Raw genomic sequence first — 25,290 nt, forward strand, 5'->3', positions numbered from 1 at the left:
ATGTGGATAATGAGGCAAAGAAGAAACACAACTGGCAACCATCATGCTCAGCATAGTAACAGTGACATCCACAGGCTAAAGTTTTGACAATGTGCTTTTTCCTTAAGCAATACGAGTTATTATTGGTATGTTTATCATGCCATGCCTTCTGCAGATTCTTACAGAATTGATTTATTTTGTTCTCAAAGCAGAAATTTGCAAGCTATTTTTTTTCTCACCATTTTTGTGCCGATGGCGGGCACACTTCTAGTGTTAACGTAAACATCTGACGAGATGGTCTGTGCAAGGAGAGTATGGTCACGTTCCGATATTGGAGCAGGAGCCGTCACAGGAGGCTGATATTTTACATCACTCAACGTTATCGCGTTTTTTTATACGACATAAAACCGAGATCATTCCGCGTATTCAAGCGATCGCATCGTGATGGCAATGGCACGATTAACAATCCTGGACAGGGTTAACAAATAAGATTGACCTTTAAAGGATAACGTCTCGAAGACTTAAACATTGCAAAAGCATTGGGTAGGTGGCAGGATGGTTCAAGGATCAGAGCGCTGAGTCAGAAGCGCTGACATGCCATGGTCAGCGGGGTGCTCAGGTGTAGCGAGCTGATGGTCATGGTCTGATCAACAATCGCTGCGTGAGAATAAACACGTGTCACATTTTGGCTTTTCGCGTGACGTGGATAAATTCTACCTGTGTGAACTGCTGTGGTGGCATGGCCTGGCGGTAGCACGTGCACCGCTTGTTGCAGAGGTTCACGGTTCCAATCCGGCGGCCGCCCCGGTTATCACTGGGGGTGTGAAAAGCATAACAATACTACGCGCCATCCGCTTCACACCTCTGATGTCTTTAGGAAGACTAAAGACAATGTGTTGCCGGCATCAGGGTCCACATTTTTTCAAATTCGAAATTACGCAATTAGGATTATACTTAACGATCATCGTCCCTTACTGGCAGACTAACGCACCCAGGTCACTCTTGCAAATATGGCTCACCCTGGTCGCTTGAGTTCTCAACTAGTTAAACAAAATATTCTTGAAAATATTGGTTTGCCTGCTGTGATACAAAAAAACAACCACTTAACATAGCGCAGGGGCAAGTGTGCACCTTACTGTATAAATATAAAGAGGCACTGGAAGGTGTGTTCAGAATAATTTCTGCGCAACATTTTTGTGAGGTTTTCAGACTCGCAAAGTCACACGGCTCTGCGAGATTTCCAAATGCATTCTTTGCCTCATGATATGACACCAAGGGCACACCAGGAATAACATTTGGAAGAAGAAGAAGAAGGGAAAAAACCCACAAAGAAATGTTCACCAAATAAAAAGTGAACACCAATTCGTAATTAAACACTGTAAGGTCAGTCTGCATATAACTGTGCAATTCAGATCCATTGTCTACCTATTTCAGTGCATTGAATGATAACACTATGTAACACGATTTTTGTTCCTGTGTAGTAAGTGTTATTTTCTAATTGCTTATGCCTTCAAAGTATAGAAAATGGCTATTGTTCCCCACAAACTGTGCTTCTGTGACCAGGACTTTATGTCAACGAAAGACACAAATGCACACGTTTGTGATGAATAATAGCCATTTTTTGTACTTTTGAGGCATAAGCAAATTGGAAAATAACACTTACTACCCAGGAACAAATAATATATATATTTGTTACACAGTGTAATGCACTGCTGGAGGAAGGGCTACCCCTCGTCATCGCCATCCTTCCTGGTCCTGTGATGGCCACAATCTGTCCTCGCCCTGGCACAAGATGGCGTCCCCCTCACTCCACCTCTGGTGGTTGTCGTCCTCTTGGGGGTGTTGCCTCCATCGACTGCCATTCCATCACCGGTCTCCACCCATCGGCCATGATTCCTCCTCGGGATGCGTCCTGCCAAAACCCACTGACTTGTCTTGGCATTCGCTTACTGCTCCTGATGACCGGTTATATCGATCTCACCACTTTCCGAGGTGGATTTTTTTGTTGTTCTTATAAGCGGCCGCAACTGTATGCGTGTTAAACATTCGATTTGCCCAACTACTCTTAAACAAACCACATATAAGCGATATAAAAAAGAGATATAAAGCTAGAAACGCGTTGAGTGTGCGGCAGGAGTTGTATTCACAATGACCGGGTGCATGCCTTTCATGGCCTCTCTGTCCAATTGACAAATCTAGCTGATGGTAAAGTAGCGCCTAACTCAGCCCCCTCCTCTCACTCCACATTTACTGCACGCCCATCCATCAATTAATTTTATCATCTCTCCTGGGCAGATGGCCAGGAGGAGTAAGTTTAGCCGGCACACTCTGATGCACCACTCGTCTGAGCGAATGCCCAGCCCCGTGGTCCCGAACTCAACTTAAACCTTTGCGTGTGATTGTTTCCTTAAAACAAGTTTGGAAGAAGAAAAAAATCACGTTGGAATGCTTTCCAAATTGTGTTTGTCCTTGGAAGTATTTAATTGGATGCACGTACGGAACGCCGACGCGGAGCTGTGAGTGCGGAACGCGTGGTTCCTTTGTTTCATAGAATATTGGCACAAACATTGTGGGCCATTCAATCAGAAACAATTATGAGAGTGGGAAAACATGCCTTTTGATTTGTGTCACCAAGTTGGACAATTTGGTCTATTTTCTACGCAGAAAGTCCCTAATATCAACATAGCTTATATAAACGTTTTGTTCATATTGGATAATTGTTGGGAAAGTCATTAACCCCATGTAACATACATACATGCATGCAGATGAACAGAGCTAAGGCACGCATGCTTCAACCGTCGTAGGAAAGCGTAAAAAAATGCAATTGGGTAGCAGTAGAGATAATTCCACCGACTCGCGCACCACATTCCACTAACACTTCATCGCTTCACCCTCCTACAGCCACACGGCAAATCTGTTCCTTCTTTCTTTAACGGCCACGTTGGTTTACATCACGTAAGTCAGCGCGATAGTAAAATAAAACGCCCTGATGTCGAGCGGACCTCTCTTTACCATGCCGCCTTGCCCCACGTTGTCGGTTCTTTTCCACTTTACAGGTTTTGTTCTCTTTCTCCGGCGTGTGATTTGATTGCGGTTTCCCATTTGATTTATTTATACTACTGGGGCACGAACCTGTTTGATTGATTGGCTTAATGTTCCTTTGTAGAATAAGACGAGATTCCCTCCGAGATGCTCTATCACTGTCGCAAGGGGAGACCTGATTTGGGGACAGGTGCAAAGGGAATTGTCGTACAATATTTACAATTTAGTTGCGAGTTTGTCTTACAAATGTAAAATTCGGATGTACCACGGGCACAGGATGGGCAACGCTTGTGAATAATATCGCGGCATCTTTAAGCGTCTTGCTTTTCGGCATACGTGGTGCTTTAAATAGTTCCCTGTAGAGGTTAACTGGCAGCTCCAACAGGAATCACAAACCACCACGGTTTGCTCTTGCAAATAATAAATAATATTTCATGGCGAGCATATTAACCGTCCACAATGTGGGATTTTGCCACGTGTTGTTCGCCATGATGTCCGACGTTTCGCTCCGGCACGTGGAGCTAACTGTCGTACATCATGCCCAGATATTACAATGATATTACAATCAGTTCCTAAAAAAACTCCCGGCACGTGGAGTTGAAACGTCGGACATCGTGTCGAACGAAACACGGTGTAACCCGAAAACACGTCAGAGAGCTACAGAGAACGACCTTCGCCGTATTATCAACAATGGAATTTGTAAAAAGAATTGTAAAAAAATTACATTCGGGAAAAAGACCTGGCCATTACGTGCCACATTTCCCCCTCGGATCTCTGGTTGCGTCAGACGCAAGACGCTGCATGAACATTGAAAGCCAAACGACATTCCGCTCTGCAAGCACGCGGCGTGACTCCGTTATCACGACGGCATCATCGAAAACGAATTGCGGGAAGGAATTAATTAAAAGAGGAAATGAACTCGCAAATTTCTGAGGCTCATCCTCGGCAATCTTATACCGTCATCTCCCACCCTCCTCCGGGCACACTCTGAGTACTGGGGCTCCTAACGGCGTGTGCTGGGTTTAAATGAGAAGGTATCTGACCCAGATTTGGGGCCATAATCAAAATCAATTAATGCGTCCGAGTCGTTAGCGAACGGAGGAGATCCCCACGGTAATTATAGGGGATGGTTTGCTGATCATTGTGCATTTGTCACCAGTTTCCCATCTACCAGTAAATCGAGCTTAATGCTTAAAATAGAAATTGAGGAGAGATAAGAGGAAAGCATTAGCGTTTCCTGAACCCAGTGTTCATGTCATTACAGCAACAGACCCTTTCTTTATACAGTGTATATAAAAGTGCCTTTTGTTTATTCTTCAACGCTGCTCAGGCGGCTTAAGAGCGATGGGCTCTGCATTTACCCCACCACCGCGATCTGCCCTGCGCTTGACTTAATAACACCGCAACGTTCCTCAGATCACTTGTGAGTTGGTAAAAGAGAATGGTGTAGGGAGCAACTTGTCTTCAGTTCAGAACACTGAGGCGGCACTGCCGAAACCCTGAATATGAACATTTTTATCCTGCGCAGAGTTAAGGATGCAGCCGCGGTGTAATGGCTAGCACACCGGACTAGCAAATCAGAGGTCACCGGTTCGGTTTCCTGAAGCATCAGTTACAGCAATGACACAAGGTTCTTAAGTCTCCCCGCCTCTGTCCATCCAGCAGTGTAAATGGGTGCAATGCAGTGAGCCAATCGGCAGGTCGCACGTGGTAGGGTAAACTCTGGGGCATTCCCAGCTCTTCCAAAATATCTGGCCAGCCGTGGCAGAGTTGGCCAAATAGCCTCGAGAGGGGTCTCTTTCGAGCCACCCCTCTGATGGAGACCCCTCCGGCAATAGTGCCGTGAAAATACAATTCCAAGGTCTCATGTTTAACCTGGTTATGCAAACGTAAGACGTATTTTCACGTCGAGGGAGTTATCAGCGACTACGCAAATGCGCACAGGGATATTTGTTCATTAACCAGGGGGCCGGTAACCAAAATAACAAGAAGAGCCATATTTTCGAACTTCGGGAAAAGAAAAAAAAACCCTCAATAATTCAAGAGCCGCACGATGCATGTGGTGAATACGAGACGGTGGTGCTTACAAAAATAAGGTCACGAAGCAGTCCATAAAGAGCCGTGTCCCGCTCCAGACCAGCAGCTTGCCGACCCCCTGGTTTCAATTCTTGATTTGCTAAAGCACAGTTTCTGTTCATACTCAGCAGCAGAAATATTGCTCATGCATCGCGTAGAGAAATGTAAATGTAACCACAATATCACCATAATCATTACATTTCTATAGTGCCTGCAAGTAGTGTATTAGCCTCGAAGCTATTTAGACACAAACATTTGATGATAATGCCTCATTGAGCAAGCTATGTCATTAAATGCGCCTTGAAGACTGTAATGCTGCCAGTATTATTAATTTCAAATTGGAGCTAATTTCCAGGCTTTAGTTCTAGCCGAGACGCAAAACTAATCAATAACTTTACCATTTCTGCCCTCACCACCAGTAATTAGCATTTGATGTGATCACTTTCATAAACGTCTTTTATACTTCCTTCATAAGTTGTTTATCAAGTACATATTTTTAACCATATATTAAGGGGAACGGCGGCACAGCAGTTAACATGATCCCGGGAAGTCAATTCCCAGCCACGGCTTACATCAGTGGCAAGTTGGCGTCTGAACCTGTCAACATGGTCAAATATGGTCAGACAACCCCAGTGGCCAACATGGCATGGGGAAGCATTCATCCAGCAGTGAATTGACAAGGGACTGTAAATTATTATCATTATTATTGTATTCTTTTTGCACATGTGTAGCAGCTTGATTCTGTACATGGTAGGCAATTACTTCATGAGAATAGTAACCTATAAAATGACCGATATGTTATAAATGGACCACTGTCGAGCCACTATATAGTAAGGGAAGGCGACTGGGACACAGCCCTGCGTTGAGACTTTTACGGTCATTCCTCATTGCTCTGTGAACCTCTGCTACCTGTGTGTTGTTCTTAAAGGACATTTACGTGTCATGGAAATGAAAACTTCATGAAGATATTAACGAAAACCCAACTTAACATCACTCCTAATAAGAATTTGTATTACCCCCAAAAAAAATCACACGTCTATTATAGGAGGCTCAAGGCTGTTACAGCAGCATCTTGCTTGGAAAGTTGGGCCAATTTATTATTGCTCCTCAAATAAGGGCAATTTCATGAACATATTATATAAGTTGCAGTAGAAAAATGTCCAAAAAGCAGTTTGCCATGATGATATTTTACATACCATTATTTCAAACAATAAACCCATAAATAACGTTGGCAAGAAAATCCATCGAATTACTCGCCTCTTCTGTGACAGACAAAATGTCCTTAAAATATGGCCACTATTCAAATAGCTCGGCAACCTACCTGCCGTACTGCCTATTAATTTCGACACCCTCGATGCTCACCAGGTGCGCGTCACTGCCTGCATTAAAGTCTCGCTCGCTGGACCGGTTCGAGCCACGAGCTCAAAGTCTCGGGGAGACCCATCCCACCCTGCGCAGAAAGGTGTCGCACACTCGGCTATCAAAAAAAATGACAGCAGCAGCTGGAGAGAAACCCGCGTGGGGGGGCTGCCTCATGGTTTATGAACCCTTAACTCCATCTGTTATTCCTCGCACCCTTGCAGAGTGCAATTACCCAACACGGCAAGATTCTGAACCCTATATTAATTCATCTGCTCGCTCAAACGCATCAACGTGACGTGTATTCCTTTATTAAAATGTGCAGCCTTTTTATTGTTTTCAGGCAAGTGTTTGGTTGACCCGCACCTGTCCGTCTTTCAATGAGTCCAAGTTAAGGTGAAATATATTAATGCCGTACAGTATCATGGGAAATACCGACAGTGCTTTGCAAGTCAAAGCAGAGTGCATATACCAACGTGGGCTCCCACCAGCATACTTGCCTGATAAGACTTCGACATTGTAGAGGCCTGTGCACACTTTTTGTCTCAGATGATGGGCACTCTCATCTGCCGAGGAAGACATTAGCAAGTCGTCCACCTCATTAAACTTTAATGCGTTCCATGAAAACGTGACGACTCTCAATATTTAAATGCATCGTCTTGTTTTAAGTTTTAAAATGGCAGCTATTAATTTATAACACTCAGATCCTTCATAACGCGCAATTAGAAATGATCATTCTGCACCAACATTTATGATTATTTCTGATGGAATGTCCCATAGTTCTAGATTTAAAGCTTTCGTGACTGCTAGGATCCATACTCTTTGGTTCTATTGGGTAAAGTCACGTAGGTGAAAATAAAATAACAAAAAATCACGACGTTTCGGCCACAACACAAGCGGCCTTCATCAGGTGAAGGGACGAGACTGTCTGGAGGACAGCGCACCTGATGAAGGCCGCTTGTGTTGTGGCCGAAACGTCGTGATTTTTTGTTATTTTATTTTCACCTACGTGACTTTACCCAATAGAACCAAAGAGTATGTCCCATAGTGTATGTGCCAATTATATATAATTTTAACAAAAACAAAGCTGGCCAATGCGTGGTCACTGCAGAAGCAGTCGTCCTATCACATTTACTAAGTACAACACACCCGCATAATTCATTCGCTACAGCGTAAAAAAAAAAAAAGTCGACCCTTGTGTGTCTGGTTTGGAGTTTGCCTGTGCATCGTGGTTATATTTTAATCTTCTGGGGTTCTCAAACACTGTCACTGTCCGTGTTGCTGTATGCCACTGTTCCCCCAGAACAAGATGTATTTTGATTTAATATTAATGGTAATGGGGAAATGTTCCCATTATTCTTTGAGTCTGCCGGTGTCAATGCTGCTTTGTATGAGTCTAATCTAATTCTGTTGCTGCTGTGGAGTGATTTAGCATGGGGGGGGGGGGTTAGTTGAAATTATCTGTGCTCGAAAAGTGTATCCTACTTAAAGGCATTCATAAAGGTAAATGCGTATATATTTAAGCAGCTATGGGAATAGTTTGTGCGGCCACATGACCTCCCCGACACGTACAACACGTGTTGTCCGTCCCCTAGGAATTGCGGGGTGCCTCCTGTGGGTCGGAGGTCAATTTTTGAGTTTGTAGGTGACGAGAGGAATCCTTTGGGATGATGACTTTCAGAACATTGCCATCAATATTAATAAAGGGTTTCTAAATGGGGACAAGCTTTGGGGGTAAGTGAGCTCGGATGTAACACGGCTCAGGGTGATTAAATTGCCATGGTTTGGCACCGGATGGACTTGCTTGTGTCCAGCTATTCGAATGCAAGTATTGTTTTATCATTCAAAACCATCACTTTACCCTACATTGCGGGGATCACAAAAAAGATCTCCAAAATCTTGAATAAACACAAGATCCAGGTCCGATTCAACACATTACATAAAATCCGTGATCTGGTTTCGTCTGTAAAAGATGTGATTCCGGACATACAGTACCCTGGCGTCTACAAACGAAGTTGCCTCTGTGGTAGTAGTTACATTGGAGAAACCAAACGACATGTCTCGGACCGCATTCGTGAACACAAAACAGACCTAAAACACCGTAGGACCAACACCTCGGCCGTGGCAGATCACTGTTATAATTCAGTAGGCTCACATGACATTGACTTCTCCAAGACAGAGGTTCTCTGCAAGCCATCTGGCTACCATGAGAGATTCGTTCATGAGGCTATCCACATATACAAACACAGAGACAATTTCAACCGAGAAGATGGATTCTGGCTTAGCAATCATTGGAAGGATTTGATAAACCATTTCGGGTCTTAATTGATTGTTCACGCTTACGGTGGCTTTCAGACCGCATCCATTATTTTCGTCACCCCCTCCTCTTTTCCGAACATAGATGGACTCGTCCCTCTGAACAAACTGTCAAATCGCTCTCCGTGGTGGTAACGTTAAAAAAACCGCCACTTTTTTAAAAATGTCTTGCTGTGGTTTTCACACCTGATGATTATTGCTTGTGTTGCAGTCGAAACGTCGTGAGAATTTTATTGTTTTATATTTTTTTATTATTTTATTGTTTCCCTTCTACATGACTTTACCGAAAGAACCAAGAATATGAATCCCTGCAGTCACGAAAGCTTTAAATCAAAATTTTACCTTTTGTTCACAGAACAATAAATGGCCTATAGTCTATCAGTATTGTCACTGGTAGCTTGTTACATGGCAGGATCGTGATAGGTGGCTGGGGCTTTGGGAGGCTAAGCAAACTTTGTTTTATCGACACATTATAAATTCTTGCCACTACAATTAACAATAATGTTCAATTATCGAGAAAATGTACTTCTTACGCATCGACATTGTTTTGCCGCACCCTAGAACTCTTGAGTGTGTGGATTATCTGAGTTGCGGATTAACCGTGGGAATGAAACAAATATAAAGTATATATTTAGCTTTTACTCACCCGTTGGTTTTAATAGCCACTGCTCCTTACTCATTGTGGATCGGTGACTCACATGACCAAAGAACCAACGTCTTCAAGAAACAATAAAAATGGCCATTCTATGTTGGTAAACAACACATTGCATTGTGTAGCCTAATTCACAACTGTTATGCCCGATTCATATATTTTTTTAATCCGTGCTGCCCCTTCCCCCATTCCCGCAGATAATTGAGAGTTGACTACAATATTTTTTTTTATTTACAGCCTGCATATATAAACGACAATTAGTCATGTTATTTACATTTTAAGCTCGTTTTGACCTGGTATATGTTAAATTTTTATTTAAAGCTTTCGTGACTGCAGGGATTCATATTCTTGGTTCTTTCGGTAAAGTCACGTAGAAGGGAAACAATAAAATATGTTGTGTTCTTATTAGCATTCAAGTTGAATGTTTACTTTTAGCAGTATTTTTATTCAAACATCACGTTTCTACTCATGCCAATTTCCATCCGTTGTAACAAAAAAAATACTATGAAGGCATTGTCAGATTTTCCCATAATGCTGCACGCCAAAAGCAATGTCGATTTTCTGTTGAGCCAGTGAAAGATGTTGTGGAACCTTGGTGAGCAATGACCTGAATGACTCTTGTCCTCTCCATTCACCCCACAGCTCTGACCGCTCGCGATGGGTAAGCAAAACAGCAAGCTGGCTCCAGAGGTGCTGGAGGACTTACTGAAGAGCACAGAATTCAACGAGGCTGAGCTGAAGCAGTGGTACAAGGGCTTCCTCAAGGACTGCCCCAGTGGCAAGCTGAACCTGGAGGAGTTTCAACAGCTCTACGTCAAGGTGTTAGATCGGAGAAACAACTTTTCAGTCGCAATCTCTCTCCAAACATGCGATTTCACCCATCGTCACCTTTGGCACTTTTGGCCCTCACCGAATTAAAATCAGATAACTGTCCGGACGTTTCACTTGACAGATGTGCAGAACGCTGAGCGTGGAATTTGCCCACAACGGCGCTCAGGTCTTTGGGCTCAATGTGGCGCTTCTACTGTGGGGACATAACATTTCGCTCGTTTGCAACGGATCAGTAACACGTCAATAAAAATCCATGTTTTGCTTTGTACCCGGGTCTGTGGCCGGCTGCGCATGACAGGCCATTTCCCTGCGATAGATTTTTTTTTTTATTCCCGAGACACAATTACGCTGATCGCCCTCGCTATGGATTCTTTTTTCTCATCCACGGTTATGCCGCTTCAGCAGATATGTCTAAGCACTGTTGCATTTTAAATGCCCGTTTTTTTTCACATCCATCCATTAGGGTGAGAGAGAGATATCATTAGTGAGAGAGAGAGAGATATCATTAGTGAGAGAGAGATATCATTAGTGAGAGAGATATCATTAGTGTGAGTGTGTGAGTGTGTGTGAGAGATATCATTAGTGTGTGTGAGAGATATATCATTAGTGTGTGTGAGTGTGTGTGTGAGTGTGTGTGAGTGAGTGTGTGAGTGTGTGTGTGAGTGTGTGTGTGAGCGAGTGTGTGAGCGTATGTGTGTGAGTGTGTGTGTGTGAATGTGTGTGAGTGTGTGTGAGTGTGTGTGTGAGTGTGTGAGTGTGTGTGTGAGTGAGTGTCTGTGAGTGAGTGAGTGTGAGTGTGTGTGTGAGTGTGTGTGAGTGAGTGTGTGTGAGTGTGTGAGTGTGTGTATGTGAGTGTGTGTATGTGAGTGTGTGAGTGAGCGAGTGTGTGTGTGAGTGTGTGAGTGAGCGAGTGTGTGTGTGAGTGTGTGTGAGTGTGTGTGAGTGAGTGTGTGAGTGTGTGTGAGTGTGTGAGTGAGTGTGTGTATGTGAGTATGTGAGTGTGTGAGTGTGTGTGTGAGTGTGTGAGTGTGTGTGTGAGTGTGTGTGAGTGTGTGTGAGTCTGTGTGAGATAGATCATCGCAGCATGTTTTTTGGAGCTTCCTGACTCTTTTTATATTTTTTTTCTCTCCGTTATGTTGCTGCTCAAATTTATGCTAAGTGCAATATGTTCGTTTGTTCCTGTTTATCATTTCCTGATTTTTTTCCCCATTATTTTTGCACTTATTCTGTAACATATGGATGAGTGACGTTTTTTTGTGGAGGGTGCAGGGGCACAATTGAAATAATGAGCTTACTTACTACACTACAACTGAATGTATGTGCTCAGAAAAATGCAGCATATTTGTCATCGTCACCAGCCATGATCTTTTTATTCTCTTCTTTGGTTCTTTCGGTAAAGTCACGTAGAATGAGAATAAAATAATAAAATAAAATAACACAATGAAATTCTCACGACGTTTCGGCTTTGAAGCTCTGCCGTCCCGACAGTTCCGTTCTTTCACCTGAAGAAGGCTGCTTGTGTTGTGGCCGAAACGTCGTGAGAATTTTATTGTGTTATTTTATTTTATTATTTTATTATTTTATTCTCATTCTACGTGACTTTTACCGAAAGAACCAAAGAAGATGAATCCTTGCAGTCACGAAAGCTTTAAATCGAAATTCAGCCATGATCTGTTCACTGCTCAGTTAGCGCTTAAGCGGCCAACTGAAACGCTCTTCCTTCTGATATTTGGAAGCCACTGGAGCTATGCACTTTTACATCTAGATTAAAAACTTGTTTCTTTAGAACTGCTTTTTGTGTTTAGTGTGTTGTCCTTCCCCCCGTACCTCTGATTAGCTCGGTTGGCTACTTACAGTGCGAAAGAATTTCAACATACATCCATACAATCAAGTGTTCCCCAAGTCATCACAGTCTTGCGATGTGACAATCATCGCGCATAAGCTGATCTCGTCAATACATCTACAAACTGGGACGTCCCCTTAAGTGTGTTCCCTCCTTTAGCTGCCACTTTATTGTCAGTCTCGGCTACTGCCCATCATCACTCCTTCTGACGTGTCTTGCCCACGCTAGCTTACTTTTCCTAACAGCCAATACAGTGTCTCTGATATGCGTTTGATCCCCGATCCGTGCATTCCTCTTTCTTATCTCTCAGCGTGCATTTCTCAGCGCGCATCTCTCCACGCTTTCACCGTGCACTTTGCACCTTCTGCGCAATTTATTTTGTCAACGTTCACGTGAACCATCTGTTACCACTGGTAATATAGCACTGATTTTAAAAAAAACTCATTTAGGCATACCGTTTTGTTGCTTTTCATTAAGTTCAGGTTTTCATAAAGCACAGTAACATGCGGGTGAATGAATGTGTTCTGGAATTATGATACGATTGCCAGATGCCTGGCTTAATGTTTAGACACGTGATCTTTATGGCAGTACCCCGGGGTACCAAATAATACAGAACGACCGAGGCAATTAAATATTGTATTTCTGGGACACTATTTTTTTTCCGGGGTTGAACTTAACTCCGCCACTGGGGTAGCAATCGATCCGAAATCAGTGCTACACTCCGCGATGTCGAAACGACAAACATTAGCATAAAAAAATCTGTTCTCGAAAAATTCAACTTTGAATCGTGCATCGTGAGTACAGCTCGTCGAGATGAGTCGATTGCTGCATCGCCGACCATCAACAGACTAAAAATGACTGCATCACGGACATTGTGCGAGAGCCGGGGTACTATGGTACAATAGTACCGCCATGAAGTTCAAATGTCAATGAGACAGAGTCATCATTGGACCTCCTTTGCCAGTACCAAAATATAATAATAGGGTTTTCCCCATTTTTTCTGGCAACAAAACTGAAACCTTTTTACATGGATTCATGTTTGCATTAACCACAATACTTGCAGTCAAATGCAAACAAAAAAAACCCACACTATGATTTTTTTGTTGCCAGAAAAAATGGGGAAAACCCTATTATTATGAGACAGTCACTTAAGGTTTTTGTTTTTACATTTTTACCATCTTAATTTTTTCGTTCATTATCATATCTAGTTTGTACTGTTTTATGCACTGCATAATTTATGAGTATTTCGCATGATTCATAAAATTATTTGATTCTTACAAGTACAATTTGTTGATATTCTTAGCGCTTTCGGTAAAGTCACACCTGATGATGACCGTTTGTGCTATGGTCGAAACGTCGTGAGAATTTTTATTTTTTATTGTTTAATATATATTTTATTATTTTATTGTTTCCCTTCAACAAGACTTTACCGAAAGAGATAAGAATATGAATTACTGCAGTCACGAAAGCTTTAAATCAAAATTGTACAATTTGTTGCATGAATATTGGGTCTCTTGAGCGTAAGAATCGATTTTGCTTTATGCATATGTGCACGAGTACAAGCCGTCACCACGGATTCTGCCCGAATGAAGTTAAAGGTCAATCCTGACTGCAGCCAAATACATTTCATTTTGGGAATTAGCAGGATGTTATGTTATAAGCTTAACGTTAAAGGCTTAAATGAGTTGTTGATTGCTCGCTAGGGTCATAGCCCAAATCCATTTTTTTTAGCTTTCATTCACAAACGAGAGGGAGTTCAGGAGAGCCCTTCTAGAAGGCATTTGGCCTACTTTCCCACACTGACGAGACATCTCGGAAGAGGTGGGAGTTACCACACAAATTCACACGTAAATTTGAATGTTGTAATTACACATACATGGCCACCCTTTCTCATTATTTCAGTAGGACTTGTATTGCATTGCTCCGACTGTGAAATCTATTCGTATGTTACACTCGTAAGAACTATTTTACATTAATTTCTTGGGGGGGGGGGGGGGTTTCTTTCAAATGTGATCCAATATATTTTTCATTTTCCAGCTGTGACATTGTACTTAAAATGAATGGATGCATAATTTTGTCAGTTAAATAAAATAAACATTTTAAATTTTAAATAAATTATATGGCAGTGCCTGAAGGCTGGAGCAACCAAATTAACTACAATTGGTCATGTTTTTGTTTCAATATTTTTTTTTTTACCGCACTTACTACACAGTTGCTGAGTCTATGCCCGAAGGCCCAATATGTCAAACTGCTCGTGACGACCAGACTGAGACCATCCTGCTGTATAGAAATGTGAAACTTCTTACCCCATGTGTTGTGGGGTTGTTGTTGTTGTTGTTGTTGTTTTTTTGTAAAACGATAAACCCGTTTGATATGTTAGCATTGAGTATAAAAATAACTGAACATTAAACATTGATTAACACCCAAATAAATAACTGCGAAAGATTATAACACTGGGACCGAGGGACAAGAAGGGAAAGCTGATAGCGGGGTGGCAGTCAGCACCGCCGTGTAGGCAATTACACATCGTGGAGGTGAAAATTCTCGTTAGGGAAAATATCGTAGCGTAAAATAGTTATATTTAAACGCTGTTAATTAATGCCTATAAATGAATAAACTGCTAATTATTCCTATGAGTAAAGTGGAATCGTTTATAAAAAAAACAATGCCGAAATTTAGCTGCACTTCAACTTGTGTGCATCTTGGATTTCCTTGCTAGATGCGCGATGCGCTCGATTCAGCTGTCAGTGGTTTGCAGTAATCGTGCCCGCTCATTGAAAGATGTGTGTGTGGTGCAACTTTAGCAAGCGCAGTTTTGTAAGTGTATCATGCATTTTCCCTTTCGTCCTCCTCGCACTTTGATACATGTTCACGATTCGGAGGTCACGATTGGACTCGAGGATCGGTGGTTTGCACTTCTGTTGCAGTGAATGTAGCACCTCAAGGGGCTGCGTGGTTCACATGACTCACCTACATACAATACATGTCAGTTGAGTACAATCGACGCTCGAACGCGGAATTCAATGCGCGTTATCGCGAGCGTCGGAATAGATGTCAGTCGACGGATTGACGCACCTCTTTCATGCTGTTTGCATTTAATCATGCTGACATCATCATGTGCGCAACATAACCTAACATTCCATAATTTCGGGTCCACAATTGTAAAAAGCCTCCATCAACCTTCATTTACCGTCCGATGGATGAACACCGCATGTGAGAAAATGAAGCTTTGAGACAGGCAGCGGTGGGTAGGACCGTCCCTGCCTCGCCACACCCCAAGACACAACTAAATCCATTCCAATAGCTCGCGGCTATTTTTGAAGCTATGCATCCTGGCTTAAAGTGCCAGGATTTAAGTCTCCGCTTTTGGCAGAGGAAACCTACAAAAAAAATGGGGGAGGCAAATGGGTTTTACGACACTCCGGACGACGCAGGAAATAGCTGCGGGGTGCACAACCGGTCCTAATCGCCTCGATTGGTAATGGAAGAAGATAGTCTGCCACAAACCCTTCTCAACAGATCAATAAGCAGGTCGATAAATATAGGTACCCCTCTCCGGTGTTGGTAAGTAGCTTCGAGAGAAAAAAATTGTCCAGAGAAGTATTAGAGGAAGGCATGAAAAGCAGTTTTTTGTTTGTTATATATATATAACATTTAATGGATTAGGCATGATTGTTAAAGATAAATGTAACATCTATTCATGCAGTGGTCATATTTGAATTCTGAAATATCGCTGTACAGGGGGCTTCAAAAATTGTTTAACAATTCTGAGAATTTGCAACAACACCACGTGACACGTGCTGCTGCCTCCGGGCTCTGGAGACCACCTGGAGAAGATTCCAGGCCACGTGTTGACTATGATGGCGAACAAGTGGGAGACTTGTTTTTATTTTTGAAGCTATTAACATACATGTGTTATCACGTTATAGTGTATTATCCGTTCTCTTTCCATTAAAAACGATAGTCCCATGTAAGTGTTAACATTTTTTGAAGCACTCTGTATTTGCCAATAATATTGACTATCATTATCTGTCTTCTTTGGTTCTTTCGGTAAAGTCACGTAGAATGATAATAAAATAATAAATTGATAAAATAAAATAACACAATAATATTCTCACGACGTTTCGGCCACAACACAAGCGGCCTTCATCAGGTGAAGGGGGCGAGACTGTCTGGTGGGACAGCGCTGTCCCACCAGACAGTCTCGCGCTGTCCCACTAGACAGTCTCGCCCCCTTCACCTGATGAAGGCCGCTTGTGTTGTGGCCGAAACGTCGTGAGAATATTATTGTGTTATTTTATTTTATCAATTTATTATTTTATTATCATTCTACGTGACTTTACCGAAAGAACCAAAGAAGATGAATCATTGCAGTCACGAAAGCTTTAAATCGAAATTTATCATTATCTGCTTGTACTGAGAGACAGAAAGAGAAACGCACGGATTAGAGAACATATGCAGGTTAAAGACATCATTATAATTGTTAAGGAAAGTAATGCGGGTTGTCGCCAGGAGGGACGATGGTCAATGGGCGAATCCAAGGGCAGAGTGGCAGCCAAGGGATGGAGCACGTTTTGAGAGGACGTCTACCCGGGGGAGATGGAATAATGAAATGAGTTTGTGTGCAGGTGCTGGGTGCATTGGTGTATCACAGGATGGTGAGAGATGGCGACAGTTTGGGGAGGCGTTCATCCAACAGCAGATTGTTCATGGCTGATGATGATGGTGATAATAGTCCGATGTTTGGTGCGGTGGTGCTTCTTCCGAGGAGCAGAGCAAGAGGGCAGAAAGAGTGGCTGGTTTTATAGTTGGAGATCGAACGTTACACTGTGGTTCACTTAGGGAATTTTTTTTAAATAGTTGACATGGGCAGTTATTCGTTCATATACATTAAGTAGTAGGAAAAACCTCAGAAAAGTCGAAAATATAATGTGCATATAAACTGATTTGTAGTAAACGTAACATTATTGAATGAACGTACGAAACTTTATCGTGGGAACGCTGACAACGTCGGTGGGTAGGGATTAAAGGCCCATCGTTAAATTAACTCCATTCGTTAAACTTATACCGTCACACTGCTTGACTTTCCAATTCCCTCCTGCCATCGTCTCTCTTTCCAAAGTTCGAAAAACGAACCCTTGCTCAATTCAACAAAGTATTAACGCTTATCTATCACGACTTTAATATCGCAGTTTGTTGCTTGGCGCTTGGTATATATATTTTTTTGGTGAGCCTACAGGCCCGTGCTCAACAACCACGACTATGAAAAGTCAGCCTATTGTGCGTTTTTTTTTCCATTTCCTGCAATGCCGCAGTGTTTATGATAAATGTGGCAAGGTTTTTTGTTTATCTGCTTGCGCTTGTGCACCACGGCCAACGTAGTCCCTTGCAGCTTTGTTTAAATTTATTTGCTTAAGTCGGTGATGGATGTCTTCGGGACTAAGTCTGCTGACTGCTGGTAAAGCCAACTGCCCTGTCACGTGTAATGTGATACTTTACTGTGACAATGATTGTGTTCATTGCGCAGCAGTGAAATGCAAAAAAACATTTCTAGGCACTGAGCAGGAAATGCAATGAGCACCGAATAATTGTTGTACAAATAAACTCAACACATTCGCCAACAACGCCGCGACCTTAAAAGGGAAAACAAAAGCAGGCGACGTTTTGTGCAACGGCCCTCCTTCAAGGCACCAACAAGTTAGTAAAACAGCGCTAGAGAGGCCGGTACTTGTCGTGTTGTTGTTCAGTTCAATCTCCCAAATAGCAGTCACAAGGCACACTATATTATTATTGTGTTCTTGTATAATCTCTTTAGCGGTGGATCGTGTCAAAGAACTCCAAAGTATATTTTAGAGAAAGAAGAAAAAAAGCCGAGAGGAATTAAAATATGAGCAAGATTTAATGTGTTCAAAGCCCACAAAGCCATTCTTGATGCATGGAAACCGCACGAGGAGCGCTCCACCTACGACACCCCACTGGTGCAATGCCCTGTTCCGTCTCGCCTCAATTGAACACCTCGGCTATAAACTGAGAAGGCTGCAGACTTCCAAAAACAACAGACGTGGCGTCCATTTATGCACAGACCTCTTGAGCTCACTGCAACGGCACGCTCCAGGCACTGAGGTGCTAGAGCGGATACCGACTTGAAACTCTATTTGCGTGGCCCAATGTACAGCCCCCCCCCCCACCCACCCACATCCTCTGGAACAAATCCTAGGTAACATTTTTTTTATTTTATCAAGTCAGGCCCGATGAGCTATATGGCTCTTTTTCAGAAGCGACTAGGCCACAAATTATAGCTCAACGAAGTGGCATATCGCGTGGAAATTTGTAGCAGCCAAATCCTCTAAACGCGCATTGTTTTTAAACGCGTGGGGGGGGGGGAACCGGAGGACCCAGAGAAAAATCCAAGAGACCATGGGGAGAGAGACAGGGTTGGGATCGAACCCACGACCTCCTGTATACCAGGCGAGATAAACCCCATGAATAACGGAGGAACAAACTTGAATGATGTAATCCAATCCAGACAAGTATATTGCCACAACTGTAACGATCTGGGAAAATAAGTTATATTAAAACAGCAGTTGAAAACATGTGAATCTGAGGGCAATGGCAAATAATTAAAAATGAGATTATACCTTATTTTAAAGTTCTCCACCACATGCATATTTAAATGTATGTAGCCTTTGTGGTTAGAACAGCCTATTAAAACGTGTGCATCTCATTTAGGGTGCCCATTGCATTGTGGGGAGCGGTAGCGTGCTGCGCTATGAACCCAGCGACCCGAGTTCGATTCCCACTCACAGCCAACACCAGTGACGATTATTTGACCCGGTCCTGCGCCTCCCCTAGGTCGTCTCAGCCTCAAATGAGTAACTAATGTGGTGTGTAAACATCGTCACTGGGGAGACAAAGGCGGCCAGGCGTGGTGCTGGCCACCCACCCCCTCTGGCCTTCATAGGTGCTCGCTCACAGCACTTGCCCAAACAGTCTGTTATGGCTATACGGGGGATCTGTGTCTTTGTCTTTGGTCATTACATTGTAGATTTTCCCAGTGCCATGCGATGTAAAAAATTACTTTATTTTAATCTTGGTGTATATTATTTGAGGAATAACTTGTAGTTGATCTATTTGGGAATTTGAAGTCATACAGGCACGAGGTTCTGTTTTTGTTTAGTTTAGTGTTTTTGCCCAGAAGCCAGTCAGCCTTACCGAAATTAGGATTTCATAGCAGAGAAAGTTGCCGTTATCAAAGTCCTATCAAGAAAGTCTGCGGTTAAATTTCGATTTAAAGCTTTCGTGACTGCAAGGATTCATCTTCTTTGGTTCTTTCGGTAAAGTCACGTAGAATGAGAATAAAATAATACATTAATAAAATAACACAATAAAATTCTCACGACGTTTCGGCCACAACACAAGGCCACTTGTGAAAGGCCACTTGTGTTGTGGCCGAAACGTCGTGAGAATTTTATTGTGTTATTTTATTTTATTAATTTATTATTTTATTCTCATTCTACGTGACTTTACCGAAAAAAACCAAAGAAGAAAAAGTCTGCAGTGTTGTCAGAGACAATATAATTTCTAAATATGTTTAAACAAGGTTTAACATGGTCGGACATGCGAGAAATGGAAACGAATTGGGGCCAAGATAGCGCAGAAATTACAAGCCCGTTTTAGTGAGTTTCATATTCGTGCTAAGGAGTACGAGCATTTACAAATATTAAGTGGGTTATTAGCAAGAAGAGGTTATGCCCGGTGTTTTAAGTGGTATTATAAAATGGACAATCGTTGATATATTTGCCAAGAAGTGAGAGAGACAATGTGGCCCTTTGCTTGGAAATGAGTTGTAAGCAGCTCAATTAGGCTGCCCTCTGCAAGAGAGGACGAAGAAATGAAGATGTGTCTTGCGGTGCGGTCTTGTCAATACGCCATGTAATGCGGTAATGACTCGCCGGTAATTGAAAAGGAGAGAAATCTTTTGAGCGTGGGCGTTAAGCCTCATCTCTTGCACAGACCCGTGCCACGCAGCATTTGTTTTTATTACTATTTTGACAGGTTTACATGCGACTCTCAGTTAGGCCTCGGGGCATCGGTGTGCAAGCAGACCGCGATTGCATCCGCAAGTTCTTGAGTCACATTCTGCTTCTGGGAAGAAGGGGTTTTTTTCATTTAATGAAAAAACAGTAGTTTGGCATTAAGGCATAATCCACAGCCTCGATTGCCTCATCATGGCCACGTCATCAGACCTATCACTCCGTCATCACATTACTGTTGTTTTTTTTTCCCGTTGATTGCGTTTGCATTTGAAATCGCCGAGAATTCCCGACCTCATCAGATCTCAGAAGCTCAGAAGACTCGAGCGCGGATAGTGCCAGGTTGGGCATAATGCATAAACCATTTGCTATAGGCTGCTGCAGGAGGGCTATGTAATCAGCACGGGGCAGTGCAGCAATATTGTTGTTTGCCCTGTACTGTTTCCCTAAGCTTCTGTTTCCCACCTTTACCAACGCGCACTGACCAACGTGGTGAATCACGGTCGAATTGCTCCAACGAACCGTTACTCATCCGGTAAGTGGATTGAGAAAAGGGCTCTGCGTGGACATTTATTTGGAGTATGTGTGGGCTTTTTTTCCCAGCTGTGTGCGCGTGTGTAGCCTCCTGCACTCTGAACTCAGCTGTGGGTTCTACTGCTATTGGCATCTGTGCCGTGCAGCAAGGGCACTTGTTCCCGGATGCAATGGCATGCAGAAGCAGTCGTTCCATTATTAAACAGGAACACTCAATAACTTCTGTTGCCAAGTTATAGTAAGTGCTGGGAGGCAGCAGCATCACTCAACAGTTTACATGGCATAATTAGTAAGGAGGAGAAGATTGGAGAGGAAGACCCTCGTGCAAAAGAGTCATCCGACCAGATGCGATTATAACTCTCGATAAGTGAGCCGTCAAAATGAAACCGGTTGGTCAGTTGCCTACTTTCTGTGCTGCTATATACTGCCATTAACGTTTTAAAGATGTCATAAAAATAAATAAATCCCGTCATCCTATCTCAATTCTATATTTGTATCTGTCTCTGCATTTTCCTCTGTTGCTCTTTCTCTTTCTCTCTCTCATCTCTCTGTCTCTCTGTTGCTCTTTCTCTCTCTCATCTCTATCTCTCTGTCTGTCTCCTCTCTGTCTCTCTCTCTCATCTCTCTATCTCTCTGTTGCTCTGTCTCTCTCTCTCATCTCTCTATCTCTCTGTCTGTCTCCTCTCTCTCTCTCTCATCTCTCTATCTCTCTGTCTGTCTCCTCTCTGTCTCTCTCTCATCTCTCTGTTGCTCTTTCTCTCTCTCTCATCTCTTTCTCTCTCTCATCTCTCTATCTCTCTGTCTGTCTCCTCTCTGTCTCTCTCTCCCTCTCTCCGTCTGCCTCGTGTCTTCCTCGATCTCTTTCTCTTCTCCCTGAATGAAACAAAAAAAAAACCCCATCAGTTTTTCCCGTACGGCGACGCGTCCAAGTTCGCCCAGCACGCCTTCCGGACCTTCGACAAGAACAGCGATGGCACCATCGACTTCCGGGAGTTCATCTGCGCGCTGAGCGTCACGTCCCGCGGCAACTTCGAGCAGAAGCTCAACTGGGCCTTCAACATGTACGACCTGGACGGGGACGGATACATCTCACGCGTCGAGATGCTGGAGATCATCGAGGTGCCGCTCTCGCCCCCGCCCCACTCGACCCCCACCCGCCCCGCACTCGCCCACCACTTGCCATCGCGCTCTGATTCATTTCATCCGCGGTTATGTTGCAAATTCACTTTGAGTGCCTGTAGGGGGGGGGAAAAAATCCACTGTTGCACTGTGTTATGTCCCAACAACTATGCTCCCCGCCTTCACCAACTCAAACTAATCAACGTGGTGAAGTATGGTCAAATAATCCCAGTGACCAACACGGTGTGAGGAGGCCTTCATCAAGCCGGTGGATTGATAGAGGACTGTAAATTGTATTGGTATCAGGACACGGGACAAAACTCTTCCATGTCAAACTCTCACAGTTGGCAGTACATCACATCTTGGCTCAGGCTACATCACTCTGAATGCCCCAGATATTGTCAGATCTCGGAAGCTAAGGTGGGGTGAGCCTGGTTAATACTTGGATGCAGAATAAGGGAACACCAGGCGTTGTAGGCTTGGGCAGGGGGTTGGCCAAAACCATGGTAATAAAGAAATGTATTCATAAATCTGTGCGGAGGTTTGAGTGTTACCTTCTCAAATTATTGAACCCCCTCCCCCGGAACTCCGGTTTCCTCACCAAACTTATAAGGGGAATTATCCACTAAATCTCACCGTAGCACCCTCTGGAAAATAATGTAAGACTACATCATTAGACCTCCTTTGCCAGTACCAAAATATAATAATCATGTTTTCCCCCTTTTTTCTGGCAACAAAACTGAAACCTTTTTAAATGGATTCATGTCTGCATTAACCAATTGGGTCGAGGCTCAAAAGAAAGCCGTCCCTTGGTGTGGACCAATCAGTTTCAAGGACAATGCATATATTATCATAGTGTGTATTTTTTGTTTGCATTTGACTGCAAGTATTGTGGTTAATGCAGACATGAATCCTCGTAAAAAGGTTTCAGTTTTGTTGCCAGAAAAAAGGGGGAAAGCCCTTATTATTAATGTAAGACTCAGCAAAGCTTTAGTGCGTAACGAAGAAACATTACAATGGCATTGATACGATTGGAAAAGCCCGTGGAATATAACACCACCTAAATATGTTGGAGTCACTTCAATAGATTTCTTACCAACATGTAGACAACGCTTCAATATGCCCCGTAAAGAGCGTTCATCGCATTGGCAATCAACTTGAACATTGTATTTTGCTCAGAGTGGGAGTTTGCTCAATGACGTGAAAACCAACATTCAATGACAGTATTTGCGTGTGCAGTCTGGCAAATGTACTGAGAACATCAGACACTCGTGATTTATTGACTGGTAGTGATGGCAACATCGCACATTGTAAATATTTGTCAACAAGGTATTTTCAAATATTCCATCTGTGGTCATTCGCAAATAACTTTGGTAATTACCTCGTATATGAATTGCCGAGCAGAGGCAGCAGGAATCGCACCACTGCCTCTGAGCAAACTGGCTGAGTGACAGACACCCTGATCGCTACGCCTACCCCAATGTGGCATCCTTCCAAGTCGCCCTGCAATCAGACGCTGCTCCGTCATCTTGGGGCACTCTCTTCATGAGACACGTAGACCCGAGTAGCTGTACCGGATAGGAGCACCCATACAAGTCACGTACTCGGCGTGAAGCGACACAAAATGTGCTCCCTTCACCAACTCGCACTGACCGCGTGGTGAAGTATGGCTGATTTGCCACGAGCCTTGGCTCCGCGGGACCTCGGCAGTTGTACTTCCGCTGACGGCTTCATTCGCCGGCTCGCAACGCCTCGCTGTCTCTCACGGAGGCACCGGCGCTCCTCATATTAGCGCTTGGAATTGCTCTGACGCGTATCTGATTTGACGAATCCCTACCCAGAGGAGAGCTCGTCGATATGCAGCAACGCAGAGTGTATAAAATATGTGATGTGTGTACACACAGACAGCACATGAGTGCACTGGGCAAGGACGTGACCTGTTTCCAAAATTGTCTAACCTTTCGATACAATTCAATTCGGTTTGAAATAGCGTTAGCTCAAGATCTCCAGATGCTTTGTGGCACAGTTATACATCAAGGGTACGAGATAAGGCACAAGCAAGTATTAATGAATCTCACCTCAAGAATCTTTGCCAATTTAATTAAAGGACAATCAGTATCTCCCTACAAGGAATGGTTACTCTTTATTTGAGACATTTGCATTCAGCTGTAGATCCATGTTTAAATGGTATTCAGCAAACAGCAGTACGTCATTGGATTATTGAGTCGATCTGTGTAGGGCTTCGAATATTATACCTTAATGTGCCTGCGTTTTCTCCATGTACTCCAGTTTCCTAACATATGCTAAAGATAAAATTATGGAATTGGTCAAACACCCCAATGCAGTCTTGAGACTCGGTGAGGGTTTCCTGATAAAGGGGGTGGCCCAGGATTGGCTTGGCTATCACTCGCCAACCCGCGTTCGCCACGGCCAAGAATCAAACTCAGGTCACCAGGTTCATTAACTCCTGTACTACTGTTCTACCCCACTTGCTATCTGTCGTGCAAGATATCTGAAGCAACAAAAATGTAATTACTACAGTGAGAGAAAAAAGTATTTGATCCCCTGCTGATTTTGTACGTTTGCCCACTGACAAAGAAATGATCAGTCTACAATTTTAATGGGAGGTTTATTTGAACAGTGAGAGACAGAATAACAACAAAAATCCAGAAAAACGCATGTCAAAAATGTTATAAATTGATTTGCATTTTAATGAGGGAAATAAGTATTTGACCCCTCTGCAAAACATGACTTAGTACTTGGTGGCAAAACCCTTGTTGGCAATCACAGAGGTCAGACGTTTCTTGTAGTTGGCCACCAGGTTTGCACACATCTCAGGAGGGATTTTGTCCCACTCCTCTTTGCAGATCTTCTCCAAGTCATTAAGGTTTCGAGGCTGACGTTTGGCAACTCGAACCTTCAGCTCCCTCCAAATATTTTCTATGGAATTAAGGTCTGGAGACTGGCTAGGCCACTCCAGGATCTGAATGTGCTTCTTCTTGAGCCACTCCTTTGTTGCCTTGGCCGTGTGTTATGGGTCATTGTCATGCTGGAATACCCATCCAGGACCTATTTTCAATGCCCTGGCTGAGGGAAGGAGGTTCTCACCCAAGATTTGACGGTACATGGCCCCGTCCATCGTCCCTTTGATGCGGTGAAGTTGTCCTGTCCCCTTAGCAGAAAAACACCCCAAAGCATAATGTTTCCACCTCCATGTTTGACGGTGGAGATGGTGTTCTTGGGGTCATAGGCAGCATTCCTCCTCCTCCAAACACGGCGAGTTGAGTTGTTGCCAAAGAGCTCCATTTTGGTCTCATCTGACCACAACACTTTCACCCAGTTGTCCTCTGAATCATTCAGATGTTCATTGGCAAACTTCAGACGGGCATGTACATGTGCTTTCTTGAGCAGGGGGACCTTACGGGCGCTGCAAGATTTCAGTCCTTCACGGCGTAGTGTGTTACCAATTGTTTTCTTGGTGACTATGGTCCCAGCTGCCTTGAGAT

General features: G+C 43.4%; 1 protein-coding gene across 1 annotated transcript in view; it reads left to right on the forward strand.

Annotated features, from left to right (window-relative positions):
- The window catches only part of LOC116942670 (visinin-like protein 1), a 49,038-nt gene that overhangs the window by 18,991 nt on the left and 4,757 nt on the right, over positions 1–25,290 (forward strand). Inside the window, exons 2-3 of the mRNA XM_032954864.2 lie at positions 10,067–10,243; positions 21,569–21,784. Of these exons, the coding sequence (XP_032810755.1) occupies positions 10,082–10,243; positions 21,569–21,784 (378 nt within the window). The 5' untranslated portion in view covers positions 10,067–10,081. The remainder of the gene's footprint in view (positions 1–10,066; positions 10,244–21,568; positions 21,785–25,290) is intronic.

The sequence above is a fragment of the Petromyzon marinus genome, chromosome 15 (genome assembly GCF_048934315.1).
Source record: "Petromyzon marinus isolate PM22_M1 ecotype Great Lakes invasive population chromosome 15, UKy_Petmar_22M1.pri1.0, whole genome shotgun sequence".
In the NCBI taxonomy this organism is placed as follows: domain Eukaryota; kingdom Metazoa; phylum Chordata; class Hyperoartia; order Petromyzontiformes; family Petromyzontidae; genus Petromyzon; species Petromyzon marinus.